At 44.4% G+C, this 26,551-nt stretch overlaps 1 protein-coding gene across 1 annotated transcript in view; it reads right to left on the bottom strand.

Annotated features, from left to right (window-relative positions):
* Positions 1–922: 922 nt before the first annotated feature.
* The window catches only part of NUP93 (nucleoporin 93), a 105,817-nt gene continuing 80,188 nt past the window's right edge, over positions 923–26,551 (bottom strand). Inside the window, exons 6-22 of the mRNA XM_037516406.2 lie at positions 26,294–26,368; positions 23,903–23,992; positions 22,001–22,140; positions 14,903–15,035; positions 13,322–13,479; positions 12,087–12,252; positions 11,755–11,848; positions 10,553–10,744; positions 9,775–9,901; positions 9,588–9,660; positions 9,265–9,309; positions 7,610–7,726; positions 6,750–6,868; positions 5,826–5,943; positions 5,272–5,355; positions 3,815–3,943; positions 923–1,182 (exon numbers count right to left, since the gene is read on the bottom strand). Of these exons, the coding sequence (XP_037372303.2) occupies positions 1,072–1,182; positions 3,815–3,943; positions 5,272–5,355; positions 5,826–5,943; positions 6,750–6,868; positions 7,610–7,726; positions 9,265–9,309; positions 9,588–9,660; positions 9,775–9,901; positions 10,553–10,744; positions 11,755–11,848; positions 12,087–12,252; positions 13,322–13,479; positions 14,903–15,035; positions 22,001–22,140; positions 23,903–23,992; positions 26,294–26,368 (1,971 nt within the window). The 3' untranslated portion in view covers positions 923–1,071. The remainder of the gene's footprint in view (positions 1,183–3,814; positions 3,944–5,271; positions 5,356–5,825; positions 5,944–6,749; positions 6,869–7,609; positions 7,727–9,264; positions 9,310–9,587; positions 9,661–9,774; positions 9,902–10,552; positions 10,745–11,754; positions 11,849–12,086; positions 12,253–13,321; positions 13,480–14,902; positions 15,036–22,000; positions 22,141–23,902; positions 23,993–26,293; positions 26,369–26,551) is intronic.

The following is a 26,551-nucleotide window of genomic DNA, read 5'->3' on the forward strand; positions in this document are numbered from 1 at the left end:
ATGGAAAGGCTAACCATGCCCTATATGAGAGAAAGCAAAAGCACTTTTGGAGATCGGGGGCTCTTAATATTCTCTTGGGAGAGCTGGCCTCAGGAGCAGGCCATCACACCTGCCCCACTTCTGGTGTTCCCAGATGGCCCACTCAGGCCAAACACTAGTCCTCATTCCTCTCTGGTTTATTCCAGGGCTTTGGGAAACACAGAGCCAGTGATGGGGGACAGTCACTGAACAGGTACAAGGGAACAAATACCCTGGTACTGACGCCCAGCAGTGTCTGCATTCTGAAGTCAGAACTCAGAAAGTGACCAGCAGAGAAGGGAAAAGAGGGGCTTAGAAATCCTTAAGAAGAGGGGAGCAGACATACCTAAGCAGTCACCTCCCAGTGGGGCAACCACCAAGAGGAGGAGAGATGAGGTTTGCCCTTCCTCAGCTGGGGCACTGACAACATTCATTTTTAAGGCTTCCTTTCACTAGGTCTGTGCTTTCACTGCCAGTGGGATTTCAACTGAACCAAGAACTAGTTAAACCTGGAATCAGAGCAGATGATTTTAAGGATGGTCTTGGACCACCTGGATCCATCCCAAGGTGCACTGGAGAGAACAGAAAGGACATGGAGGGCCTTTTATTTCACACACAGACCATAACTTGCCTGAAATGTGAACATGGGCCGGTGAGCCTGCTATACATGAGATATTACACCCAAGTAAAAGTAACTCCCGAAGGCTTCATTTCCTTGCACATTTTGGGTGAATTTTTAATAATTTAAGGTCAACTTTTACCAAATCACAGACACCTATATGAGCCTATCATTCCCTGGCCCCCAGACCAGTGAAGGACATTTCCTCTCACACAAATAAAACTTAAAAATTCAAAGGAAAAAAAAAAAAAAAAAAAAACAATGAAAATAAAAGAATGTGAAAAGAAATACAAATAAATTTATTGGTGTTGACAAAAATATATAATACAAAAAACAAACCAAAAAAACCACAACAGAAATAAAAGCAGAAACCCCACCACGCAGGCCCACATGCCTGAGGTGCTGAGAGTTCACAGTCCCCCAAAACATGGAACTTAATTCATGAGGACCTCCATCTGCACCAGCCTCGCGTTGGTGTCCCCAGACGTCCGGTAGGGGATCATGCCTGCAAAGGTGATGAGGGCTCGGGCTTGACTTCGCAGTTGCTGAGAAAGCAGAGGGAGAGAGGAAAACCAGTTAACTTTCCAGTCAGGGCTGTGCCCCGAGGCCACCACCATGTCCTTCCATGCTGCTCCTAAGTGTCAGGGGCAGATTCCTGGGGTAGACGACAGTCTCACCCTCCACTGTCAGGCGCTCCCAGCATGCTGCAGAGTTAGCAAAGCTTATCCCTGGGCCCCAGTTGCAGATAATGTCAAAGCAATAGAGACCTGGCTTTGCCGGGCAAGCTGCCTTGCCTGCCCACTGCATGAGCCAACATGGTCCTGTGCTCCCCCTCCCCCAGCCTCTCGCTTTCCTGGGTGGGCTCTGTCCACCTGCTTCCATGGGGATCTAGTTTCTAGGGTCCCCGTGGAGAACCTGCAACCTGAGGTGGTGGTTGTAACTGAGTGTATCCCATTGTAGCTCATTTCCTCCCCACCTCTTCCCTTTTCTTTCCTTCCATTTCGCCCTTCCAGATCTAAGTGTTTGACTCTCTCTTCCTAGGCAGCATTATCCGTGGAATTCTTGTATTGTTTTGGGAGGGAAAGATTTTAATCCAGGCATTCCCATGAAGAATGGGAATTCTTCAACATTCCCAATGCTGCACTCTGACGTCTAAGTGATAAATTACTGAATAAGGAAAAAAGAAACTGAGGTGCTTCAGATTATCCCAGAACAAGATGGGTTAGATGTCTGTACCAGCAAGAAAGGGAACTGTATCTGGAATGGAAAGGGAGAGTCTACAAATACCCTTTGAGCCAGTAAGAAGACTTCTAAGAAAAATCCAAGGGTCACTTACTAGGCTTCTTAAGGATCATTCAAGAAGAAAAATGAAAGGCAAGTGCTTTTTACCTGATATGTGAAACAAATTGGCAGGCATATGCCCTCATTCATGTTCAAAGCAGAAGAAATCTTTACTGTATGATGACAGCACCCATTTGATATTTTTTTAAAGTGCCTGATTTGAAGCTACTATAAATGAGCTCTAGGGGGGTTAGGCAAAGAAACCCGGTCTCTTCTTGGCTAGGCAGTTTTTATATATAAATCTTTCCTTAACCCTACCTAGTCCTACCCTTCATAAAGAGACAGAAGAAGGAGAGGGGTGGGCAAGAGAAAGAGAGGAGAAAGAAAGGCTTTATTCATGATATGTATAGCCTAAAACACACACACAATGAGTTCAGCTGGTCTTCAAACAGCTCCCATTAGACATGGGAAATGGGCCTCTCTATGGACAAGTCCCCCAATGTGTGAGCAGCACACAGTGGGTGAGACACACCTGCCTCTGCAGCACTCGCGTCACAACAGTGTGAACTCATCCTTTCACCATAAACACAGCCGGACTCCGAGGTGCAAGCAAGTGGGCCCACCACCGGCACAGCCCTGACATTTATTTTTATGCTGTTTAGGATTGTGGCTGTCCAAGGGCAGATGGCAGAGGGCAGTGGCCTCTTGGGCACACAGGGACTCCCCAGAAACTGCTACCTACATCCTAAAGGTGAAAATGCCTGCCACCATTCACCAGGTAGAACTCCATCAACCCAGTGCCTGGAGGGTCACGTGGAGAGAGCCCAATGAGATCCTTGGAGGCAGAAGCCAGACTTTTAAGGATCTAGTTTCCTCATTACCAAAACCAAGAAACAGGCCTGGCTATCAGACACCACAACAAGAATCTTGTCAAAAAGTAAGTGGAAAAGTTGAGGTGAAGGTAATTTTAAACCATCACTGGTTTAACTGGGTCAAATACCTTGGCCCTTTTGTCAAATTGAATGGACAACAGACGCTGTGTGCATCCCAGTGTCCTAGAAGCCTGGACTCTGCTGGACCCATGCACCATTGAAGGCCCCACAGACAGCAGAGTGGGCACTGGCCAGGTATCAGACAGGCCAGGCTTCCAAAAGCCAGGTATCAGACTACAGCCTCAGTTCTCTCAGCTATAAAATGGGGTTAACAGGGCCTCCCTGGTGGCGCAGCAGTTGAGTGCTGGGCTACGAAGCTGCCTGCAGCCTCTGCAGCACTGGTTTGATCCCCGGCCGCCAGCAAGGGTCCCACATGGCGTGCAGACCTCTCCTGCCATGCCCACTGCTCCCCTCAGCAGTGTACTTCGTTGGTCTGCCTGTTCTGCTCCCTGCTCTGGCTCTGGTGAATTTTCTCACCCTCCCGCGCTTCTGACTGTACCCAGTGCTTGTATAAATAAATAAATAAATCTTTAAAATAGGGATAACAGTGACCTAGCTAGTTACCTCTTTGGGATCACTGTGCAGCTCAGATGAGGGTTGAAACAAAATTTCTCATCAAATTAATGTTTTGACTAAAAGTGAATATGGTTTTGATGAAAATGCTGAGCTTATTAGGCTCACAAAATAACCTTTATTTTATAATGCGCAGGAAATTCTCATGGAATCTCTACAAATAAGCATCCTGTTTGATTTTTTTTTAAGGTGCTATTTGCAGACTTAACACATTTTATTTCAGTTGGAGAAGAGCAGCAGCCCCACGATTTCTTCTGGCAGCCCCCCACACGAGATTTGCCCGACTGCTAGGCAGTCAGGGAGGGGCGCTCTGGGGCCACGAGCAGTGATCAATGGACGCAAACCAGAAAGGAAAATCTCAGCAGTGGCTCCGGCCACACTGGGATCTTACAGAGTCACGATCCTCGATGACTCGCTGGGGCCTGGATGCCGAGGAGGGACTCGTCCCCTTGAGCCTCTTAAACTGTGTGAACAAGATGTTCATGGTGGCGAGAAGCACTTCTGAGAGGTTGTGCCTGATCTGCACAGAAAGAAACACATGAAGTCAGGAAAAAGCCACCAAGTCATGGGGCCAAGACCAAGTTGCTCTGGGCAGGCGTGGTCACACCACATCCTCGCAGCTGCCAAGTGGAGTGTGGCAAGGTCACCAAAAAGGAGATAATGGCACCGAAATGCCAATAGTGATAGCAACCCCCAAGCAATGCTACTTAGGAGGCCAGGTGGGTCATCCTTGGGCTCTCTTCCTTAAGCCATTCCTCTTAGCAGGCGCAGTGAGGCAAACACATGCTGACCATGTCTGGACAGCATGTAGGCTCAGACTGGCTATCAAAGGGATTACCAAAAAAAAACATCTGGACTGGATGTAAGCAGAGTAACTGTCCAGTCCCCATCCTTCCCCACTGGTTCAGGTCCAGGAAATGGCAGACCCACACTGCCCCTGCACAGTCCATGGGTGCATCTTCAAGGGGCAGCCCTGCCGCAGGCCATGATGCTCCACATACGGGGGAGGCAAGAACAGCAAACGGCCCGTGGCTTGGGGTAGAAGTGACAGCAGGAATGAAGAGAAGGTGGTAAGGGGATGGGCCTTCTGAAGGTGACTGCCCCTCCACATGTGCAGAAACCACTTTTCCTTCTTCCTCTAAAATAGATGTGTGTTTCTGTGAAAGGTCACCTGCTTGCTCAATAACAACCGTAAATTCAAACACCACGAGTGACAGCCCAGAACCAGGCAGCTGGCCCTGAGTGTCTGGTTCTAGAGAAGTTTTACCCTTGCTGTATATGGGAATGCCTGGGGGAGGTCCAGGCTGCAGTTCAGATCAGGGACACCAGAATTTTGGGGGAATGGGCCTGGGCGTGACGATTTTTTAAGGAAAAAAAAAGCTGCCAAAAGACAGTGGCTCTGAGACTTGTGGTGATAACTTAGTTCAGGATCACTGCACTTGAGACAAAACAGTTCAAGGAAGGGAAAGAAGGAAGAATCATGATGAATTTCTCATGCATCCAGTGGAAACTTAAAGACAATCAGAATTAAGCACTAACACCCTTGAGAACAAGTGGATAGTAAAAGAATTACAACAGCCATCACCGAGTCCAACCAGAAACCTGTTTCTCCCAAAAAGATGTCTGACCACTAAAGCTACTGTATTCTGGAGTCAGGAATTCAGACAATAATCTGATGGGGAGATGTGCACTCAGAGAAAGATCAGCGAAGGCTACCTGAAATTGGACTCATCTCAGAAAATGCACACTGGAGGACTCCTAAGTATCCTAAAGTTATTAGTTATATTAAAACAAAAACTTCCCATGAAGGAGAAAAACAATTCTGTAACTCAGAAGAAAAGAACTCACTTCATCACTGAAGTTTCGGAAGGCAGCCACTCTTTCTTCCACACTTTCCTGATTCAGAGGCACCAGTTTCAAGCGATCAATTATCTGTTTAAAACAAAACCACACCAGCCCATATAATACACCATCACAGTCATTTCATCTTCCTATATGCACATCAGCATCTAATATGTTCATTAACAGCTTCTTAATAGAAAATGCTACTCCCCTTATACACAAAATTCCCCAAGCCCTCCTGAAAAGAAAAAGATAACAAACAGAACCCACCAATATACACAAAGGCCTTGGTTCTAACTTGCTGATTAACTTAACTCCTATTCTCACTTTCTGGGGCAGTTTTAAAATTCAGTTATTTCAAATTACTTTGAGAAATATTTCTGTCTTCAGATTAAAGGGGAAAGGAATAGAAAAAACACAACAGAAATTCCCTTTAAATTCCTAAATTTCTACTTGTCTTCATTTTGCAGGCATATTGGTGACATTTCCTTTGTTTTAAATGAAGAATTTAAAAAATGCAGGAAGAATCCTGCACTTCAAGCACCCCTCCTGAAACTTACATCAAAGGCTCTATCAATATGACCACTGTGATACTCGTCAAAAAAGGTGATCAAGTCCAACAGAAGATAGAATGTGGAGTCCACAAATTTATTTGCACTGATTCCCTGAGCCCTGTATCTGAACGACAAAAAAGGAGGGGAGAGAAGGGGTAGATCATGAATTTCGATTTCATTTACAACATCAACACCTCCTAAATTCTTCTGGGTAAGGAGAATGAAGAAGTGGAAAATAGCTTTTTTTTCCTGAAATGGCCAAGCATTTATTTGATGGTGGTTTTGACATGAGTATAAATACTCTGCAGGAAGTATGCTTTTCTGGCTTCCGCCACCATCTCAGCACCCAAACCTTACCAAGGATGGCAGGTCCTGATGGCAAAACAACCAGCGACCATCACTGGAGACTGTGTGCTAAATGGAGAGATCTCATCTGCCAAAGAATGTTCTTCTGTGCCACCCCAGGACAGCTCCCCTACCCAGATTTCTCTGGGTCACTTTATTAAGAGCATCTACACAGGGCACAAAAGCAGTGACTGTTACTTAGCCTAGCAGCTCTACTAGTTAAAGTGAAATAACTCCATCAACTTGCAGGGAGGAAAGTGGCTTCTGCAACACTGGTCACTACACCTCTAAGAATGCCCCCATCCGTTTGTCCTACCTTCGTTCCCAATACTTTTGAGGTGGTTGATACAGTATATAAATGACTGGAAGGCCCAGAATTAAACCTAATGTGTAGGAGAGAAATGTTGAGATGCCCTTTCATACCCTTTTTGGGGGCAAATGTTCTAAAGGTCTGACAGTATCAAGTTCTGGTTATGTTGTGGGAAACCAGGAACTCTCAAACAGTGCTGGTGAGAAGGGGAGATACTTCAGGAAACTAACACTAATGGGCAGCGGGGCGGGCACTAGTGCTGGCCCCAGCCTCACCGTTCTGCAATGGAGAGGGCCATGTTCTTCAGCCTCTCCTTGTTGGACTGCGGTGCGCTGATCTGGGGGACGACAGGACTGAGCAGTTTGTTCATCAGCTCCAGTACCTTGTCAGCATTCTGTTTGGATTTTAAAAATTAAGGAAATAGTCAATAAAAGGACAAACTATAAAACCAAGACCAAAAAGGGAACTTTGTGGGGTGATGAATAGAAATGCTCTGAGTCTTGATCTGGGTGGTGGTTACAGACACACACCATAGAGAATTCATCAAGCTGTACACTTAATGTCTGTACATTTTCTAAGGCTTAACTAGACCTCAATCAAAACATAGTAAATGAAAAAAAAAAAAAAAAAGAATTTTATAACCCTTTCTACCCACTTTTGTCAGCAGATGAAAGGAGAGAATATTATCTTTTTTAGACCATACACCCAATGGCAGTCATCAGATGTTCTTATGAAGAAATACTTATTCTGGATGTCCCAGCTGCCCTATTGTTCACTAGCTGGACACCAGCAAGTCTGCGGCTGACAGAGGGGAGCGTGACGGCATTTCCACCTGCAGCTTTGCCACTGAGCTGTGATGGACGCTCGGTCTGCTGCCAGCTGAAGACCGCGGTTCAGCAGCTGCAGGGGAGCCTTTCAATATGTGCCTTGTTTGGCCAGAAATACCTTATGGGCAGAAATAATTCTGTAAAATGGGAATTTCACTCTGATTGGACCATTAACTGCCTCAGCAGTAGGAGAAAATGCCTCAGCAGGGAGAGCAGCACAATAATGGCACCATTGAAATGATTGTGAATTTAGTGCCAAAGGCCAATAGATCTTTTGAGTGCAGGAGGAGGAAAAGGGCACATTTTACCTTGGCAAGGTCATAAAGCTTTGCTGCTTCTTCAAACAGTCCTTTATTTTCTGCCACGGAAGCAACTTTGTTGATAATAGGCTTCGTGTCACTAGTAAACTTATCTATGACTCCAGGCTGACAAGACAAATTGCAGAGGGGGAGAGAGAGAGAGAGAGAGAGAGAGGGGTGCACAGAGCTATTATTTTAAACACAGAGAAGCAATCGGGACCTGAAAACTACTTTAAGTGAAAATGCTTGCTGTGGGCAATGCATACATTTCTTCAGCTAGATCTGGCTTTCTTGAAGATAGAAGAGTCTATTAAAGCTATGAAAGGGATGATGGGAACTACACAGGCAGAGGCAGACTCACGGCAGCACAGAAGAGTCAGCAATAAGACATCTGTGCTTTCTAATTTTCCAAATGACCTCAAGGATAGATGAAATCATCAATGGTTTTGGATTTGCTGATGAGTAGCACTAGGAAGGAAAACCAGCAGGCTCAGAGAAGATAACTGAGAGACTTTGGATTGCTAAGACAGAGAGCAAAAGAAACTCAGTGTGGAAAAAAATATATGACAAGTGGTGTCCAGATATTTAAAATCCCCCTCATCACTTGATGGCAACCAAATCAAGAGAGAACGAGAGAGGCCTCTGGAACCACAGAAGAGAAAGTGCATGTCAAGTGACATCTGGCCATTCTGAGCCTCCATCAGCCTGGACCAAGTGGGATGACTGCTCCTGCCACCTACAGGCAGCACAGGTGATGAGTGAAGAGCAGGGCTCAGAGGTGAGGAGCACAGGTTCAAAATCTAGCCCCCATTCTTACTAGCTGTGTGATCTTGAGGGCCCATGCCCACTCATCTCCATTCCCTCACTTGGAAAATACAGAAAGTAATCGTTCCACTCAGGTTACTGTGATGATAAAATAACTAAACACATATAAAGTGCTTGATGCAGAGTGACAGTGCAGCTGTCTCTGCCCAATAAGCCCGGCCATGTCATTAGCCCAGTTAACTAGACTCTCTTCTGCGCCTGATGGTATGAGCAGCGTGAGCTCATCCTGAGATTGCTCGGTCGAGGCCACCCATTTTTACACATGAGGAAAGTGAGTGCTGAAGAGGCAGGTGACTTTCCCCAGGCAACAGGGAGTGTTGGGTGGGGTCAGGACCGGTTCCTTCGGCTTTGCCAACCCATAGACACGATGGGTCTCAGGGTGGCCAAGACTCACAGAACACCTGCGTCTCTGGGGTCAAGGCAGAGGCCTGAACCCTCAGGAACTACCTTTGCAAAGAGGTAAAGCTCACTTCCAACTTTTCCATTTGGGAAGAATAGGTGCAGTGGTTAATTTCTTTTCTTGTATATTTTCTGAGCCAAGAATGGCAGAAATGTAGCCTTCCCAGCTTAAAAAGTGGCAGGTATAAACACATGAGTGTCTTGAACATAATTTAAAAAGCTACCTAGTTACAAATTTATGTATTTTAAGGAGAAATTTAAACGTGTGTAAAATTAAAGTCGTCATCGGGTGCCTGTAGTTTTCATTCTGTTTTTTTTAAGTAACTTCATTCAGATTTGCATTTTTGGAGCCTTGAGCCCTAAAATCTAATTGTATCCTTTTGACAACTGTAAATGCCCAACTGCAAACTAATACATCTCTCAAGGCATGTTTAACCCACCTTTCTACTTCCATCGTTCTCCAGTTTCCCAAGAATCATATCAAACTGTGGAGACAAGAAAAAAGTTTACTCAATTTACTAGACAAAGATATACAAACAATCCACAATTACTTGGAGTTAACAGAGGGGAAGGAAATAGGGGAGGTGGGGAGGTTTTAAACAACTTAGAAAACAGTAAGCCTGTTTGTTTGCCAAAAACCAAGCCAACGCTAATAATTCCCAGGCCACATCCAGCCTCCCCACACGAGGGACCACGGGCCCATCACACTAGCGTGGGAGCGCACACGTGATGCCATGGCGGAGAGGTCAGGAGCCCAACATACCTCTCGACTTTCTATCACAAGCTCACTGACACAGCGCAGAAACATGTTTTCTCCTTGGCTATCCTTCTCATCCCTGTTAGGTGAGAAAAGTGACCTGGTTTCTGGTGTGGACTCAGTGTCTCCAAGAGTCATTCTCAGATGGCAGAAATCAGAGCCAGCCAGAGCAAAGGGCCAGAGCAAGTGTTACCTGAGGAAGTAAAAGTACTGAAGTGCCTCCCTCGGATCCGTGGATTCGAACTTGCGGGTGTAGAGCATGAGCAGTCGCACAAAGTTCAGCCGCCTCATGCAGGGGGGGTCTCCAGGCTCATGGCTGACTACATCGTGGGGGACACAACTGGTCATATCACACTGCCTCTCTGACCCCCACAACCGGCAGCTATGGGAGCTGAATCTGAAGAGCCAGCCCATCCACACCCATAGGCCAGTTATCTCTGCCAGTGTGAGCTTCAGTCAACTCCCTTCACTCCCTGCCCTCCATTTCTCTCCATGCACAGGATGCAGAAAATGGCTTTCTATAGTAAACTACTAGTAAGTTGGTCTTTGCATGAAAATATGGAGACAACTGGCCATGAGGACACGTGCTCTGGGGTGACATGCAGCCATTCCTCCACATGCACCTTCCCTCCCTCTCGACTGTCCACCCACTCTAGGGTGCACAGGAGAAGGCTGGTGGAGGAGTCTGACTAGAGCCCAGTGGGGACCAGACTGATGATCTAGCCACTGCTTCGCCTGCACCACTTTGACAAAACCAGCACTTCCTATAGCACTTTATAAGTCCACACCTCAGGGAATACTGGGGGAGAAGGGGAGAAGCAAGAACTCTAACAACTAATCATCCAAGCCTGTCTACAATGGTCCAAAATGACTGGCACCGTCTGCTCACATCCTCATGAGGTGCAGTTATATGTCTGCTGCTACCCAATAGGGGACATGTCACAGATAGGCCACTGCCCATAAATACTCACGGAGCTGAGCACTCTGCCCCGAGGACTTCAAAAGCAGCTTCAGCTCAAAGAGCACCAGTGCCACGTGGACGGCATGGCAACGCAGCCGCTCCATGCGGAAGAGAAAGGCGATGGCAGCTTCGAACTGCGCTGTCAGGAAGAGCACTTGGAAGTAGAGGAAGGGCTGCTGGTTCACTGTGAAGTGAGATTCGCCTGAGGAGAGAGAACAGACTCAGGAGGAGTCAGGTCCACCAGCAGCTCCAATCCCAGGTGGGATAAAAGGAAGAGTGAACTGGGGGAGGCCCCTGGACACTGAACTGTCAGATGAATCAAGATCTCGTCCACAACCTTCTCCAGACCTCACAACTGCCAAGTGGGGGCCATGTTGTAAAACCCAAACCGAGTTCAGGACCTTAAAATAGAATATGAAAGGGATCGTTAATCTCCTTTATCTTGGTAAGTCACTCAATAGGGAGAGGAACTAACAGTCAAAGGTTCAGTTCATAGATATATGAATTCAGCAACTGCTGATCACTGGTTGGAATCTTCATCACAGATTTTTAAATGATGGGGTGGGGGTGGAAGGCAGAGAAAAGAATTTCTCCCTCGTTGTGAGAGAGACAGTCACTGCCAGAGCTATAAGGAAGTAATAGCCAAGTCCTCTTTATGTCTCTCTCTGAGCAAAGGTCTACCAGAGCAGTTGAGAATTGGACAGAATAGCTTACTGCATATGGCCATGCAAGGCCACGTGGTCTCTACTGGAATTTGAAGTCAGTGTTTTGCTGCATTGTGTTGTGAAGATCCAAAGGGTTTTGAGAATGAGGTAAGAGTTCAGAGATAAAAGATTTTCCCAGGGCCTCCCCGGTGGCGCAGCGGTTGAGCGCTGGGTTGTGAAGCTGCCCGCAGCCTCTGCAGCGCCAGTTCGATCCCCGGCTGCTCCCCGGCCGCCGGAGGAGGGTCCCACATGGCGCACAGACCTCTCCTGCCGCCCGCTGCTCCCCTCAGCAGTGTACCTCGGTCCTTCTGCCTGCTCTGCTCCCTGCTCTGACTCTGGTGAATTCTCTCACCCTCCCGCGCTTCTGACTGTACCCAGTGCTTGTATAAAAAAATAAATAAATCTTTTAAAAAAAAAAAAATAAATAAAATAATTTTCCCAGAAGAAAGCTAAGTAGCGACCTTAACTGCATGAGAGAGAGACGGTGGTTATGTGTAAGATATCTCACCATAGTCTTCCAACAGCTGCTTCTGGAACTGTGAGAGAGTGAGTCTGTCTTGTGGAGAGCTGGTGCCATCATCGTCGAAGCACACTTGGTTCAACTAAACCCCCCAGCCCCCGAGAGAGACACATGATTAGTATCAACTACCTCCTCTGCCACATGCAGAGGTAGTTGTTCCGTTAATGGTCATGGAAATTCTGCAATGAAAAATGGGGCCGGTAGATGGGAAATCCACTAACCCTATTGGCATCACATGTAAAACAGGTAAAATCTGTGTGTGGAACGTGAGGAGAGGGACGGGGCTAAAAAGCCCTGAGGAGCAAAGGAAGCAGCCCCACCTTCAGCCACAGGTAATCCTCAGTTTTGTCAGCCACTTCACTCTGGTTGTCGGTGATGTCACATCTGCCAATGATGCAGTACACCGCCCGCTTATAGGGGTCAGTGTTGTTTCTGAGGGCCCTGCGGTAATGCAGCCGGAGCTTGTTCTCCGTAGCTGGTGACAATCTAACAACACAAGGGAACAGACAGACACCGTCACTGAGGATGCTCGAGGGCACCTGAAAGCTCCCAGTCCCAAGCACATAACCGGGTTACCAGGCTTCCTTCACAGAGGGAAACTGACACTGCCCTGGCCAGTACCGCAGGAACCATCACGCTAGTCTGACTCGTGACTGTCAGCACCCCTGTATCTCTCCTGCTGGCATCTTCGAGGAGGGCTCCAGGGGCAAGTCAGAAATCCTAAGGAATTAATACTTCACTCTACCAGCCAGGAGCCCCCAAACAGTGATGGACTAGAGAGAGCCCTTCGCTTAACCATCTTCGCGCCTCCTCCTTCAGGCCTCCTCACCCCCTTACGTATGTGGGGTCATCTCCCAAATAAACTACTTGCACACAAATTCTTGCCTTTTCTCCTGGGAAAATCCTAAGACATTAACCTACTTTAAACTTTCTATAAGCAAGACAGAGGCTTATGACTGAAGACAATTTCTGAACATGGCATTAGTAACTGTCAAAAAAAGCATTCCTGGTTTCCCACAGTATAAAAGGGGTAACCATCATTATTTCTCCATATGTATACGTACATATATTTAAACTGGGCTCAAACATGAACTTAAGCCCAGTTACATTAACACAATGCAGAGAAAAACGAATGCCTAGCAGTTCCTTAATGCAAGAGAACAACAATAATAACCTCAGACAATCAGGGCTTACAGTGATTACATTTCAGTGATTACATTTCAAGATAATATAAACTTCTAATTCTAGTCCAGTTCTAGCTACAAAGTGGGTAACAATGCATTTTGGTATTGGGCTGCATGTTAAAAATACACCATAATACAATAAAACTTCATTTGATCAAGCACCCTAAGTGTGCTTTGGGTTCAGAGAATAAAGTGAAGTCACGTTTGTGACCACAGACCCTCCTGCATGGGAGCAGAGCCCGAATGCCAGCGCCAGGCCTCCGGAGTTCTCTTCACGACTTCAACTGCTACTTGCCAGAGAGTTTTACTCACTTTCTAAACGTCACTTGTCCCCCAAGCAAAAACTTATTTTGAGTTTCTGTTCACTGTACCGTCTGTCCTTGCTGTTCATGTACTCCTGGAACCAGGTTTTGAACTCTCCCAGCTGGTGCTGGGCTCGGTTAACCACCTGAGAGGCGGCAAGCAGATCTCCACAGCGCATACAGTAATAAATCAGTGCCCACACAGGATGGCCTTCGACTTCTCCATCCTAAAAGAGGAAAGATGCTCAAATGAAGAGACAACGGCTTTTGTATGTGTTGCCTCTCTGCAAAGCCCCGTCCTTGTACCAAGTCTCTTAATCTTCACAACAATCCTGCTGGGTAGGGACCGATAATAGCCTTCTCCTTTCTGTTTACAAGTAAGGAAACTGAGGCTGGGAGATGTTAAGTAATTTGACCAAGGGAAGCCAGTAAATGGTAGTCTGCCTCTACAGCCTCTCCTCTAAAGTGTGACGTGCACCATCTGACTAAAAATCAGTCTGTGGTCTCCCCACAGATGCCCAGCAGCTACAGTAACGTGGTACCACGTTCTTCTGACTCCTCACAGATGTGCATTTCTGCAACCCTCCAGCGAGCTAGGGCAAGAGATGCCCAGTAGGAGACTCTCAGCATACTTGAGTTTATAAAATACTCGAGATACCAATAGTTAACAAAATCAATGTGGCATTTTCATTTATTCATTCGCTGTTTATTCATATACTCACTGAGTATCTCTGTCTCAGGCACTGCTAGACACTGGGACTGAAAAGGCAGCTCTCTTCCCACCCTCCTAGACCTGTGGCTACTGTTCTCGCCCTGGTGCCCCCCCAACTCCTCCAAAGAACTGAGCCTCAGACTTCCTCTCTTAGCCACCCTCCCTCCCACATGGCAGGACTCTTTTTAAAACCCAAGTCTGATCATGCCATTTCCCACTCAAACCCCCTTTGAGATATTTATATCCAAAATGCTTATCCTGGCACTCAAGGTCTTCACCAGCTGGCCCCAAGATCATCGAGCCCTGCTATGCACCCAGTGTGCGAGATACTCTTTCCTGCATCTATGCTTTGCTCATGCTGTTCCCTCCCCTTGGATGCCCATTTCCAAGACCTCAGGCTGGTTGAGTCCGGATCTTCAAACCACCTCCTTTATGAAGTCAGCCTTCTATGTATCCCACACCACCCTTGGTATGCAGCTTCAGAACAGTGCTGTGCACACAGAATGCCAACTGTCTGTCAGATAATTCCTCCACTGAACTGTTGTGAGAAGAGGCCACATCCTAGGAACCACATCTAATTCCATTCTTCTAGCTGCTTGAGTCAGCAATCTCAGAAATCATTCCCTGACTCTGCCTCTCATTCCCACATCCAAGTTCTTCAATAAGTCATTGTGTTTTCAAAACACACCCAAAACCCAATGACACCAGCCCCCAACTGTACCCTTTACCATCCTGAGCCAAGCAGCACCACCACTCACCTGGACTCCTGCTCCACCAGTCCCCCAAGATTATCCAGCTCCTCTTCTCATCCCCCTATCCCATGCCTAGTCTCTTTTGCATATAGCAGTTTGCATACATAATCTTATTTTAACTGAAAACACATATGGAAGACAGCTTGTTCTGGGGGCATAAATGATCACATAGAAAGTTGACAGTACCTGGAGTCCAGGCAAGGGAGCTGGAAGTTTAATGTTCAGGAAACTTCGAACCAACTGGTAAGTCCCAGGCACCCCGCCCAGCTGGGCCTGATGCAAATTTCCAAAGACAGTCACGAGGGTGTAGTTCTTATAACTAGAAAAATTTTAAAGGAAAAAACAGGGAAAATTGAAAAGTACATATTCCACTTATCTAAACCCATATCCAAGGCAGGGTGTGGACTTGAAACCTAGCACAGAAGAGGCAGCAGTGCCAGCTTCATGAAGCAAGCTACATGATTTATTCAGTAAGCAGTGGATCACTGTAAAGATTTCTCATCACTGTGGACATGCAAACAAACCCCCCTGGAGGAACATAACTGTAGACTTCTAAAGCATTAAGGGCTAATGTGCAGAATAATAATTGCTCCAGCTCACAAATCTAAAGCTCTACTGGGTTCTTTTAAAACTTTTTCTTTGAAAAAATCAAACCTACAAAAAAAATTAAATAGTTCAATGAACACTTGAATACCCTTTATCTAGACTCACCATTTCTGCATATTTTCTGTGTATATACATGTATAAAATACGTGCAAATACACAAATACATATGTAGACACGCATACACAGTCGCATAAATCTTTTTTTCTGAATTATACAAATACAAAAATTTGGGGCTACCTCATCTGTAAATACAATATACATCAACTAAGAACTAGTACATTTCTGTACCTAACCTAAATTACTTTTATCACACCAAGAAATGTAACATTAATATTCTGTCATTATCTATAAAATATAATTTACATTCAAATTTCTTAGTGTCCTTTATATTTGTGTTTTTAAATTGGGATCCAATCAAAAATGTATGGCACGTAGTTGTCATGCTATTTCTATCTTTCTTAATGTGTGGTAATTCTAGACATTGACCTTTTAAAAAGAATCCAGACTAGATGTCTGGAAGAATATTTCACAAGCTATACAGTTTCCTCTTGATTTGATTCAGATTCAACCTTTTCATGGATGTCGGTACTGCCCACCTAGCTTCACAACAAAGTAGGTAGTATCAGTTTGCATTGCAGACAATCAGAATCCCCAACAACACAAAGTCAATCCAGAATGTTGAAATATGAAAGAGCAAAATCCTCGAAATATAATTCTGGGGGAAATTTTTTCCCCAAAATTCCTTAAAATATATTATTTACATTTTTATTTTATTTTTTTAATTATTTATTCATGCATACAAGAGCTGGGGTGTAGGCCAGAGGTGTGGGGGTGAGAGGATCACCAGAGACAGAGTGGGGAGTAGAATAGGTGGATCAACTGAAATATACTGCTGAGGGGAGCAGTGGGTGAGACAGGAGAGGTCTGCCGTTCCATGTGGGTCAGCTCCCTCACCAGGGATCAAACTCTTGCTGCAGTGGCTGCTGATAGCTTCATAGTGCTGAGACTTAACCCCTTGCACCACCAGGGAGGCCCTACTTAAATTTTTATTTATTTATTTTTAAAGATTTATTTATTTATTTATTTATGCAAGCACTGGGTACAGTCAGAAGCGCGGGAGGGTGAGAGAATTCACCAGAGCCAGAGCGGGGAGCAGAACAGGCAGAAGGACCGAGGTACACTGCTGAGGGGAGCAGTGGGCGGCAGGAGAGGTCTGCGCACCATGTGGGACCCTCCTCCGGTGGCCGGGGTGCAGCTGGAGATCGAACCGGCGCTGCAGAGGCTGCGGGCAGCTTCGCAACCCAGCGCTCAACCGCTGCGCCACCGGGGAGGCCCTCTATTTAAAATTTTAAATGAAGATTTACTTGAGAATCAAAGATACTTGCTGACACAGAGGTTCCTCCTGTATTGCAAAATGTACTAAATGGTGAACTATTCTTGATTAGTGATTTGACTTTCAAAGAAGACTGACTTTGTATATTCACCACTAAATCTAACATAGAAGAATTATCACATAATTCACTTTGGATAATGAATGGGACATTCAAAACCCCACTATTTTATTCCTACTGGATCTAAAAATTCTAGAATATAGCCACCCACTTATGTATTAATGACTGGGAAAAGTGAAGTACTTTACAAATGCTTATTTTGAAAATTTGGTGGATTTTGCTGAAGAAATGGATTTCAATAGAAATAGAAAACCATAATGACATAATGAAATTAGGTGCAACCTGGGGCCTCGCTGGTGGCGTAGGGGTTAAGTCTCAGCACTATCACCACTACGGCCTGAGTTCGATCCCTGGCCAGGGAGCTGACCCACATGGTGCAGCAGACTTCTCCTGTCTCACCCGCTGCTCCCCTTAGCAGTGTATTTCAACCAACCCACCTGTTCTGCTCCTTGCTCTGTGTCTGGTAAATCCCCTCACCCCCTACACCTCTGGACTACACCCCAGTTCTTCTACACAAAAAGAAAAAGAAATTAGGTGCAATCAAAGCTTCTAAAAGTGAATTTCACAATGTTGCCAATACTGTTTTTTTTCCATTTAGCCCAGTGCATTCAGTGGATAATTCAGACGAGTAGACTGGCCAGATGATATAGCAACCGCTATTAATGAATTAAAGCTCCATATGCCTAAAAAAGTCAGTGAAGCTATTGACTGGTTTGAAAATGATTGTATGCACACATCAATGGTCAACTAATCTACAACAAAGGATTAAAGAACATACACTGGAGGCCCTCCCCTGTGGCACAGTGGTTGAACGCTGGGCTGTGAAGCTGCCTGCAGCCTCTGCAGTGCTGGTTCGATCCCTGGCCACCAGCAAGGATCCAACATGGTGCGCAGACCTCTCCTGCTGTGCCCGCTGCTCCCCTCCGCAGTGTACTTCATCAGTCTACCTGTTCTGCTACCCGCTCTGGCTCTGGTGAATTCTCTCACCCTCCCATGCTTCTGACTGTACCCAGTGCTTGTATAAATAAATAAATCTTAAAAAAAAAAAAAAAAGAACATATACTGGAACAAAGGGAGCCTCTTCATTAAATGATGTTGAGAAAACTGGACTGCAACATACAGAAGATTAAACTAGACTATCTCACACCATATATAAAAATCAACTCAAAATGGATAAAAGACTTGAATATAGACCTGACACCATAAAATACATAGAATAAAACAATGGCAAAACACTCTATGACACAGTCTCAGAAACATCTTTGAGAATTCTTATCCAGAAGCAAGGAAAACAAAAGAGAAGATAAATGGCTAGGACTACATCAAATTAAAAAGCTTCTATATGGCAAAAGAGACAATCAAAACAAAGAGACATTATACTGAATGGGAAAAAATATTTGCACACCTATGGCAGATAAGGGGCTGATATCAAAGATCTACAAAGGACTTACACTACTCAACAAAATCAAAGCAAACAACCCAAGTAAAAAATGAGCAGAAAAACTAAAAAGCTACTTCTTTCAAAGAAGAAATGCAAATGGCCAACAAACATATGAAAAATTTTCAACATCATTACTTGTCAGGGAAATGCAAATCAAAACCACAACGAGATACTACCTAATACCAGTAAGAATGGCCCCCATTAAAAAAACAGAAACAACAAATGCTGGAGAGGATAACGAGATAAAGGAATCCTCTTACACTGCAGGTAGGAATACAAATTTGTCAAACCTCTATGGAAAGCTGTGTGGAGGTTCCTCAGAACACTAAAAACGGATCTACCAAATGATCCTGGATTCCAGTCCTAGAAATCCAGGACATAAAATTCCAAAGGACACAAAAACACTAATTCGAAAGGAAACCTGCACTCCTATGTTTATTGCAGCACTGTTTACAATAGCCAAGATATGGAAACAACCCAAATGCCCTAAAATGGATGACAGCATCAAAAAGTTGCGGTTTATTTATACAATGGATTATTACACAGGGATCAAAAAAGACAAACTTATGCCAATTACAACAACAGGGAAGGAGCTGGAAGGGATTATGTTAGCTAAAATTGGTCAGAAGGAAAAGATAAATACCGGATGCTCTCACTTATATGTGGAATATGGAGAAACCAAACAAAAGGTCAAGAAAAAGTCAAAACTACCAAGCTGACCATAGATCTGAGGCATCCAGGAGAGGGGGGGAAAGGGCAAAACAGGGGAGGGAAGAACACAGAGGAATATGGTGATGGTCCACGGGTGATATGGTGGCAGGAGAACTATAGGGACTACAACGATGTAAGAAAAAAATTTTAATAAAGAAAAGAAATACACAAAAAAATAAAAATAATTGCGTGCATGGTAGGATTAAGAGGATACTTACACAACAGTGTTGCTATTCAATCACCAGAGTAGTTTTGGCAAACACATGTTCTGTATATGAGCACATTCGGGAAAACTTCCCCTGCTTCCACAACAATACAGAAGCACAGCACACAAGACGTGGAGGCTTAACTAGGGAATGCTCATGTTGGTGTACACTGGGTTGCAGAATCTCAAGGGCAGTGCCACACAGAAAATGAATGTGAGCGCATTCTCTAAGGAGAGCCACACACTGAAAGTAAAAAAGCAGCTATTCTTTGCAACGTAAGACTTCAAAATAGAGTTCGTTGTTCTGAAAGTCAGTTCGTAGGGACTACCTCTGCGCCGCTACTCATAATACATCCCTCTACTATACTTTTTCATAGTCAAATTTTCTTTTTAGTTTTTAAATTGTTTTTCTGTTTTTTAGTCCACACCCCCCCCCAACTATTTTAAATTGTCGGCAATATTTTTTTTTTTACAATTCATTATGCTATGTATTTCATCTTCATGTCATCTCTACAACTGGACAGATAAATCAGGTCAAAACTTCTAGGGAGTTAACTCATTTTATGCCAACCTGACTCCATAAATGTTCACGATCACAATGCTGACTGTGTGTGTAAGCATCATGCATATACATAAAAATGGTGAAACTGCCTTAGTAGGTGAAAAGCTATCACAGATGCAGGTGCAAATTGTATAAAGTGGCCCATCATGTGTTCTGTCATGCTATGTTTCACAAATAAATCACATTTAAGAACATTAATAATTGTCTTTTAAAGAATTTTTATTATTTTTTTTCCCCAGAAATATATTTTCAAGATTTTGATTTCCAGGATGTTATACTTTAGGAATTTTGATCTTTCAGGATTTCAACATTCAGGAATAATTTAAAAAGCAATCTATATAGAACCACATATTTATACAATCTGATCATAACTGTGTAATAATAATAAAAAATAACATGGTACCATAAGACTCTGGATGGGGTATGAGACCCCTCCCCTTTTCTCAGGCCTTCTTTTTGACATCTTTCAAAAATTTACAAAATGTGCATTTACCATTTTTATAATGAAAACAAAATTTAAGTTACTAAGTATAGTGAGTTCTCCATCACAAGACACATTTTAAAATTGAGGTAGGAAAAGGGATTAGAGGAAAAGAGACCTTCAGCACCCAGGACAGACATGCTCACTGTGGTCTCTTCCACCTTGAACTGAGACAACCCACAGCTAGCCAAGCCCAAGCTGAAGCAGCAGCTAAATTACTTAACTGCTAAGAACTAGCTTCAAATTTGGAATGTGAAAGGGAACAAACACTACATTTTCTCAACATTTTCAGTCTTCCATTTGAAAAGTGCACACATATATATATAGTCATTGGATGAGCATCAGTAAAAATACTTTAAAAATGAGTATAATTATTCTAAAATATTCCGTCTGTCTAAACAGGTAACTGTGAGTCCTTTAGAAGGAAGATACCAGAATACAAAAGAGAATATGGTCACAATAATTGTAGACAGGAAACTCCCAAATAGCTCAAGTACTGCTAAAGGAATGCATGGAACAAAAACTAAATGAAAAGAATATACAAGAAATCAGATGGCTGCCAGATATGAACCCAAGACAAGCAGCCTGGCAGCACTGATGAAGTCAGGTCCAGTGCTGCAGATCAGATGCACTGAGGAAAAAGCAATCATAAGTAGTCATGTTAAAAATCCTAAAGGTTGTTACATGCTGTAAGAAATTGTGACTCATATTTTGCTGACTTACAGCAATAAATACTACTACATACATTAGGTCCTTCAGGCTGTAGATTAATACACCCAAAATGTACACAAGGAAAATTGAGTCAAAGCCTGATGAAATATTTTATAACCTCTTTTGTGCCTATGACTGAAAGAATAAGAAACCACTTAGAACTTCAGGTTTTTCTTAGCAAGGGAATGGAGGTTAGCGAGCTTAATATGTTTGATGGCGTTTCACCCCATGCCACTATTGTAGAATTAATATAGTATTTGGTATAAAAAAACCTCTGCTCTAACACATCTGAATTACCTCAGTTACACCCAGGAAATCTATGACTTCCTAATGAAGTATTATTTTGTTGATAAAGGCTGGTTGCACTATAGGGTCACTGGCAGCGACACAGGCTCAGGAGCAAAGAGCTACAATTCAGCAAGTGCTTTCTTCTCCAGTCAACAGAGAGAGGCCCACCACTCCGTCTCTGAAATAAAGAGGGTCTGTTGCACTCTCACGACAGCCCCTACAGGCCAATTCAGAGCTGGAAGGAGTGTCCACAGGAGAGATGAAAGGCACAGGCCCAACTCACAAAGGGGACAAGTCAAAATACAAGGGCACAGTCACGAACCCCTCCCCCCAGTGACCAAGTCCAATTAATGAGGTGGTGGCAAGCAGAAACCCAGGCACAAATCATAGGCATTAGTAGCAGGGATTAACTGAGCAAGAGAATGAACACTCAAAGTACCGTCCTAAGGCTTGAAAGTGGTAGTATTGCCAGGCGTAAAAATTAAGATATTGAATGAGAACAAAAGAGTGTAAGGAAGGAGTAATGGTTGAATGACACTAGGGAACAGGACCCAGACCTAGGCATTAGGCATTAATAATCATGAAGTCTCTGTACTGAGGGACAGCGAGTAGAGAAAAGAGAAAAAGCAAGTCTAACAGTGCTCCCATGGACCATATTTTTTGTATCACTGGGAGAAGTGTTTCTGAAAACAGGATTACACTTCTCAGCCTGGTTCAACCTTTAAATTACCCCAGCTACAGAGCACTCAGCCTAAAGACTACTTAAAACACGAGAACACCTGACTTCAAGGGACCTACAGATAGCCTGCAGTGCTCATGCTGCCTCACCTCTGCTCCAGGTACCCCAAGGCCTGCCTGACGAACTCCATGCGCACTTCCACGCTGCTGCGGCTCTTCAGGGCATCAGTTGCCGGTGTCAACAGCACATCTGTCATTTGTTTCACCATGGTCCACATGTCAGAGATGTTCTGCAACAAACGAGACCGCACGGGACAATGCTGCAGGGCTGGAGAAACTGGTTCTACACAGCACTTTGACCTCAAAGGCGGGCAGGATGAGGAGGGGGAAGAGTGTGATGTCCATCGTCTGAGTCCCTCAGGCTTAAGTCCTGTCCTGCCAGCTGCCAGGTGCTGTAGTCAGTGAGCAGCCCCTGTTCTGAGTTTTCAGATCAATTACAATTCCACCTACATAATTAAGACCACATAAAAGTAACCAGAACACTGAATCTCTGCAGGTCATCCCTTGAGAGAGAGTGAATATCAATCACTCTTATAATCACTCAGAGCTCTAGGAGCTTAAACTCCAGTAGTGCATAGCCCTTACAAGGTCATTTGAGGTTGTTAAGGCTTAAAATAAGAGTTTAACCTAAATAATACAGGTTCTGACCTCCCAGAGACTCTACAGGGGCCAGTGCTCTTCCCCCCACTACGTGCGCACGACAGCCTACCATTTGCCTTCCCACTCACTCTCTTCAAAAGACACCTGCCAGGACAGCCTCCCAGGAGAGGAACAGGCGTTCTCTTCTGCGTGTTACCACCACCCAGCTGGGACTCCCATTCCCCAAAAGCCTCCTGGTGCAAATCTGTCTTTAAAAATGTGTTCCTTCAATCCTTAGCAACTTTCATATAAGTAAAGAATCCTTGGAAGACAACACAATTAGAGAAAAGCAGACTTATGCTTTTTCCCACTTTAGATCTGTTTGTATTGCCTTATATTTTACTATTTAAAAAGAATAGGGCCTCCCCAGTGGCGCAGCGGTTGAGCGCTGGGTTGCGAAGCTGCCGGCAACCTCTGCGGCGCCGGTTCGATCCCCGGCTGCTCCCCGGCCACTGGAGGAGGGTCCCACATGGTGCGCAGACCTCTCCTGCCGCCCGCTGTTCCCCTCAGCAGTGTACTTCGGTCCTTCTGCCTGCTCTGCTCCCTGCTCTGGCTCTGGTGAATTCTCTCACCCTCCCGCGCTTCTGACTGTACCCAGTGCATGTATAAACAAAACAAACAAACAAACAAATAAATAAAACATGCCTCTATAAAAAAAAAAAAAAAAGAATAAAGTTGGATGCATTTTGAAGACCAAAAAAATCCAAACCCTGTATGAGTGTTTGCCCCCATCACATCCTTTCCTTCTTTTCTCTTTCCTCCTGACAACCTCCCAACCCATCCACCATCTATCTAATCACCGATCCTTCTATCTCAGGGGGCGAAAACTGACCAGTGTGAAGAGTTAGGGAAGGGAATAAAGATGGAGAGTCAGAGAGGAAGGGAACCAGTGGGATGCAAAGGATGCTTTAAAAACCCCGCCAAGTCAAGTCCAAAGCTCATCAGGGTGAAGAACTTATCACCTTTATAATTGAGCGCTCGTTAAAAAGGTTGTACGTTTGTCTAGGAAGAGATACTGGTAAAGGAGTTTTTAGAACCTGACGGGACTTCAAAGCAAATACAGTTGAAGGAGAACTCTTGAGATAGTTAATTAATCCTGGCTGGGCCTTTTGAAGATATATAAAAAAAATATTCTTACATGCACAAACACATTACATACACCCACACACACACATACTCTTATAAAATCATCATCAAAAAACCGCCCCCAAATTATCTAAATAAAACTCTGAAGAACAGTTAACGTTTTATTTCACAGAATGTCTCTTCAGCACATTTCTGCCAAGTCAGCAAGCTTCTACTCCTGTCTGAATACCTGACCCAGGTTCCTACTCGGGTATGCCCCAGCACTACCTTATCATCCAGCTCTGCGACGGAAGCACAGAGGTCCACGAGGTTAGGCTGCAGATGTCCGTTTACAATCTTCTCGTTATAGATATAAATCTGAAATGATGAAAAGCAAAGTAAATGGCACAATTTCTATTTTCACCTCTTCTTAAAGTCTCTAGAAGCAGTTCTGAAGCCAGCTTCTGCCAAAAAAGCCAGCAGAAGCTGCAACCTTCCTCAAAGTGACCTTTCCTTCCTCAAAGTGGCTAAGCTAGCCACACTGCCTGGTCAGCAAGGCCGCCTCCAGCCACCCCATCTTGCATTTGGGCTCTGGACAGCCACATCAAAAGACACCAGAGATGGCTGCTACCCCGGCCTTCCTAAACCCAACAGGGAGCTCCAACCTCAGGAGGGGATCTTTGGGAGGTGTCCCACAGGTAGTTCTGGCCTCTCAGCCCAGCAGATCTTCAGTCACAGTGCGCAAAGACCAAAGGGCAAGATGGGATGACAGAAGGACTCCCATGGCTGCATTCTAGGTCCCTGAAGCAAAGTGTGGTAATCTTTCTGCCAAACAGTCTGAATGGGCCCAGGCCCGGGATTCTAGACTGAGTGGAGAGTGTCAGGTCTCAGTCTTTTACATGTGTTGGAATAGTAGTTGCTGTACATTTAGGTGAAAACATTCCTGCTTCTCAGGGAAGAACATTTCATCAAGAAATGGGAAAATCACTATTACTTTGAATTTTATTTGAAAAGAACTAAAATGATGGTAAAAACTAGTAAGTTCTATTTTTTGAAGCCTTGTTCTTACCAAGGACTGAAAAAGGCAGTAATGTTAGACAAATCAGAACCCTATCGAAGTTGAGGTACCTGAACTTAAGGGGTGTTATAAAGATTCTATAAAAAGTTTTTAAGCAATAGGTGGCATTTAATCACTCAACAAGCATTTATTAGAGGCCTTCCCTTTGCAAGGTACTATGTTCAACACGGGTTATAAAGATGCCCTCACTTCTGGAGGGGACAGCCATGTAAGTAGCAGACACAGGCGTGATGTTATGGTGCCCTAAGTATAAAAAATGTTGGTTTTCTGAAGCTTTAGTCTTCACAGCTGTAGAAGATACTTAGCTTCTCTCCTCAGAAACTTATAATCATTAGGTCTGAACTCTGGTGGTGGCCCTGGCAATGGAAAGAGTCAGCCATAAAATGAAGGTAAATCCTAAGGTAAGACTTAAAGACATAAAATGAAGGATGTAGAGAGAGACATCTGAAAACCCAGCAATAAAACATGACGGAGTTGGAAGGAAAGGATTCATGTGCAGTAGGCCAATGAGGCTGGCTTCTGCTACTTAAGAGTTTGAAGTGCCATTGGTACACTGAAGGAGAAAGACTTTTAAATAGCACTTAGAAAATTTTTCTCAGCAGAGTTACAAGAGGGATTTCTGATAATACCATCAGCCTACCAGGTAATTCAGTTAACACAGAACTCCATTTGCTAAGTAATTGACTACCGAAGGTAGACTCCTCTGTTAAATGGCACAGGGCCTAACAGTTCTCACAGCAACCTGCGCCCTTCCATAGCTGTGACATATTGCTTCCACCACCCCACTCCAGATTGAGTGGCACCAACCTGGCTACAGTGGCACCAACGTGTTCTCCCGTCAAAGAACCACAGGAGTTGGTCATAACTGAGCATATGATCCTTGGCCACTGCCAGTGCGGGATGATCTAAAGGTGATGAAAGGCCACCATCCTCCACTCCCCTCTGATACTTTGTGGGGGAAAGCGGCAAATAAGAATAAGTCACACAGGTGGCCAAGCACTGCTTTATTTCAAAAAGTTAATTCCAGGTAAGTACGATGGTCAGTAAGTTTATGTACAACAGACTCCCTGTGCTCACCACAAACCATCTCAATCCACACCCACAGTACTGCAAGGTCATGATCTACAACCAGAACAATCACGAGTTCCTACAGGACAGTATTAAGTAGTGTTGAGTTAACTATGCTTACCAAGGTAGAAAAACATTAAAAAAATTTCTCTCACCAACAGGGGTGAAAAAGTATTTCTGATAAAACTATTGTCCTACTGGCTAATTCAGTTAATACAGAGCTCCACTGGCTAAGCAGTGTAGTTACTCAAGGCCTGATTATATACGGGCCATTGCCAAATGCAAAATGAGATGCCTTGGTCAGTGTAGAGGGCAGATTTCAATTTCCTTAAATGAAATCTGAGCCATTCTATTAACCCAATTTGATAGAATTCTCCAGTGACCTGGATGGTAAAATATTAACCCAGACTTCTGGACAAAGACCCAGAGTGTTTTCAGGGATTGACTTTCACATGAAGTCTTGTTTCCCTTTTAGTACCCAGAGGGCTCAGAAAAGATTTTTCTGATTTGATCTTCCTTGAGAATATACTCACCTGCCGGGCATAGGCCATTTCAATGCTGTCCAGAGAGCTTCGACCTGGAGGTCCCCCATCACTGATGTAACTTGGCTGTAGACAGATCCACATTTAGAACTGGTTAAGAACAGCATCAGTCACGTAAAAAAGTCATATAAACATATTTATCTTTAACAAAGCTGTGAGGGGTCTGTTTCTTAGTCAGACTTCCTCAAAATGATGATTTTTGGGATCCCAATAGAATGCAGCTCTCTTAGCAGGCACATGTGAGATGGG

This window comes from Talpa occidentalis, unplaced genomic scaffold (assembly GCF_014898055.3).
Source record: "Talpa occidentalis isolate TD23 unplaced genomic scaffold, MPIMG_talOcc4v2.1 talOcc4.17, whole genome shotgun sequence".
NCBI lineage: Eukaryota > Metazoa > Chordata > Mammalia > Eulipotyphla > Talpidae > Talpa > Talpa occidentalis.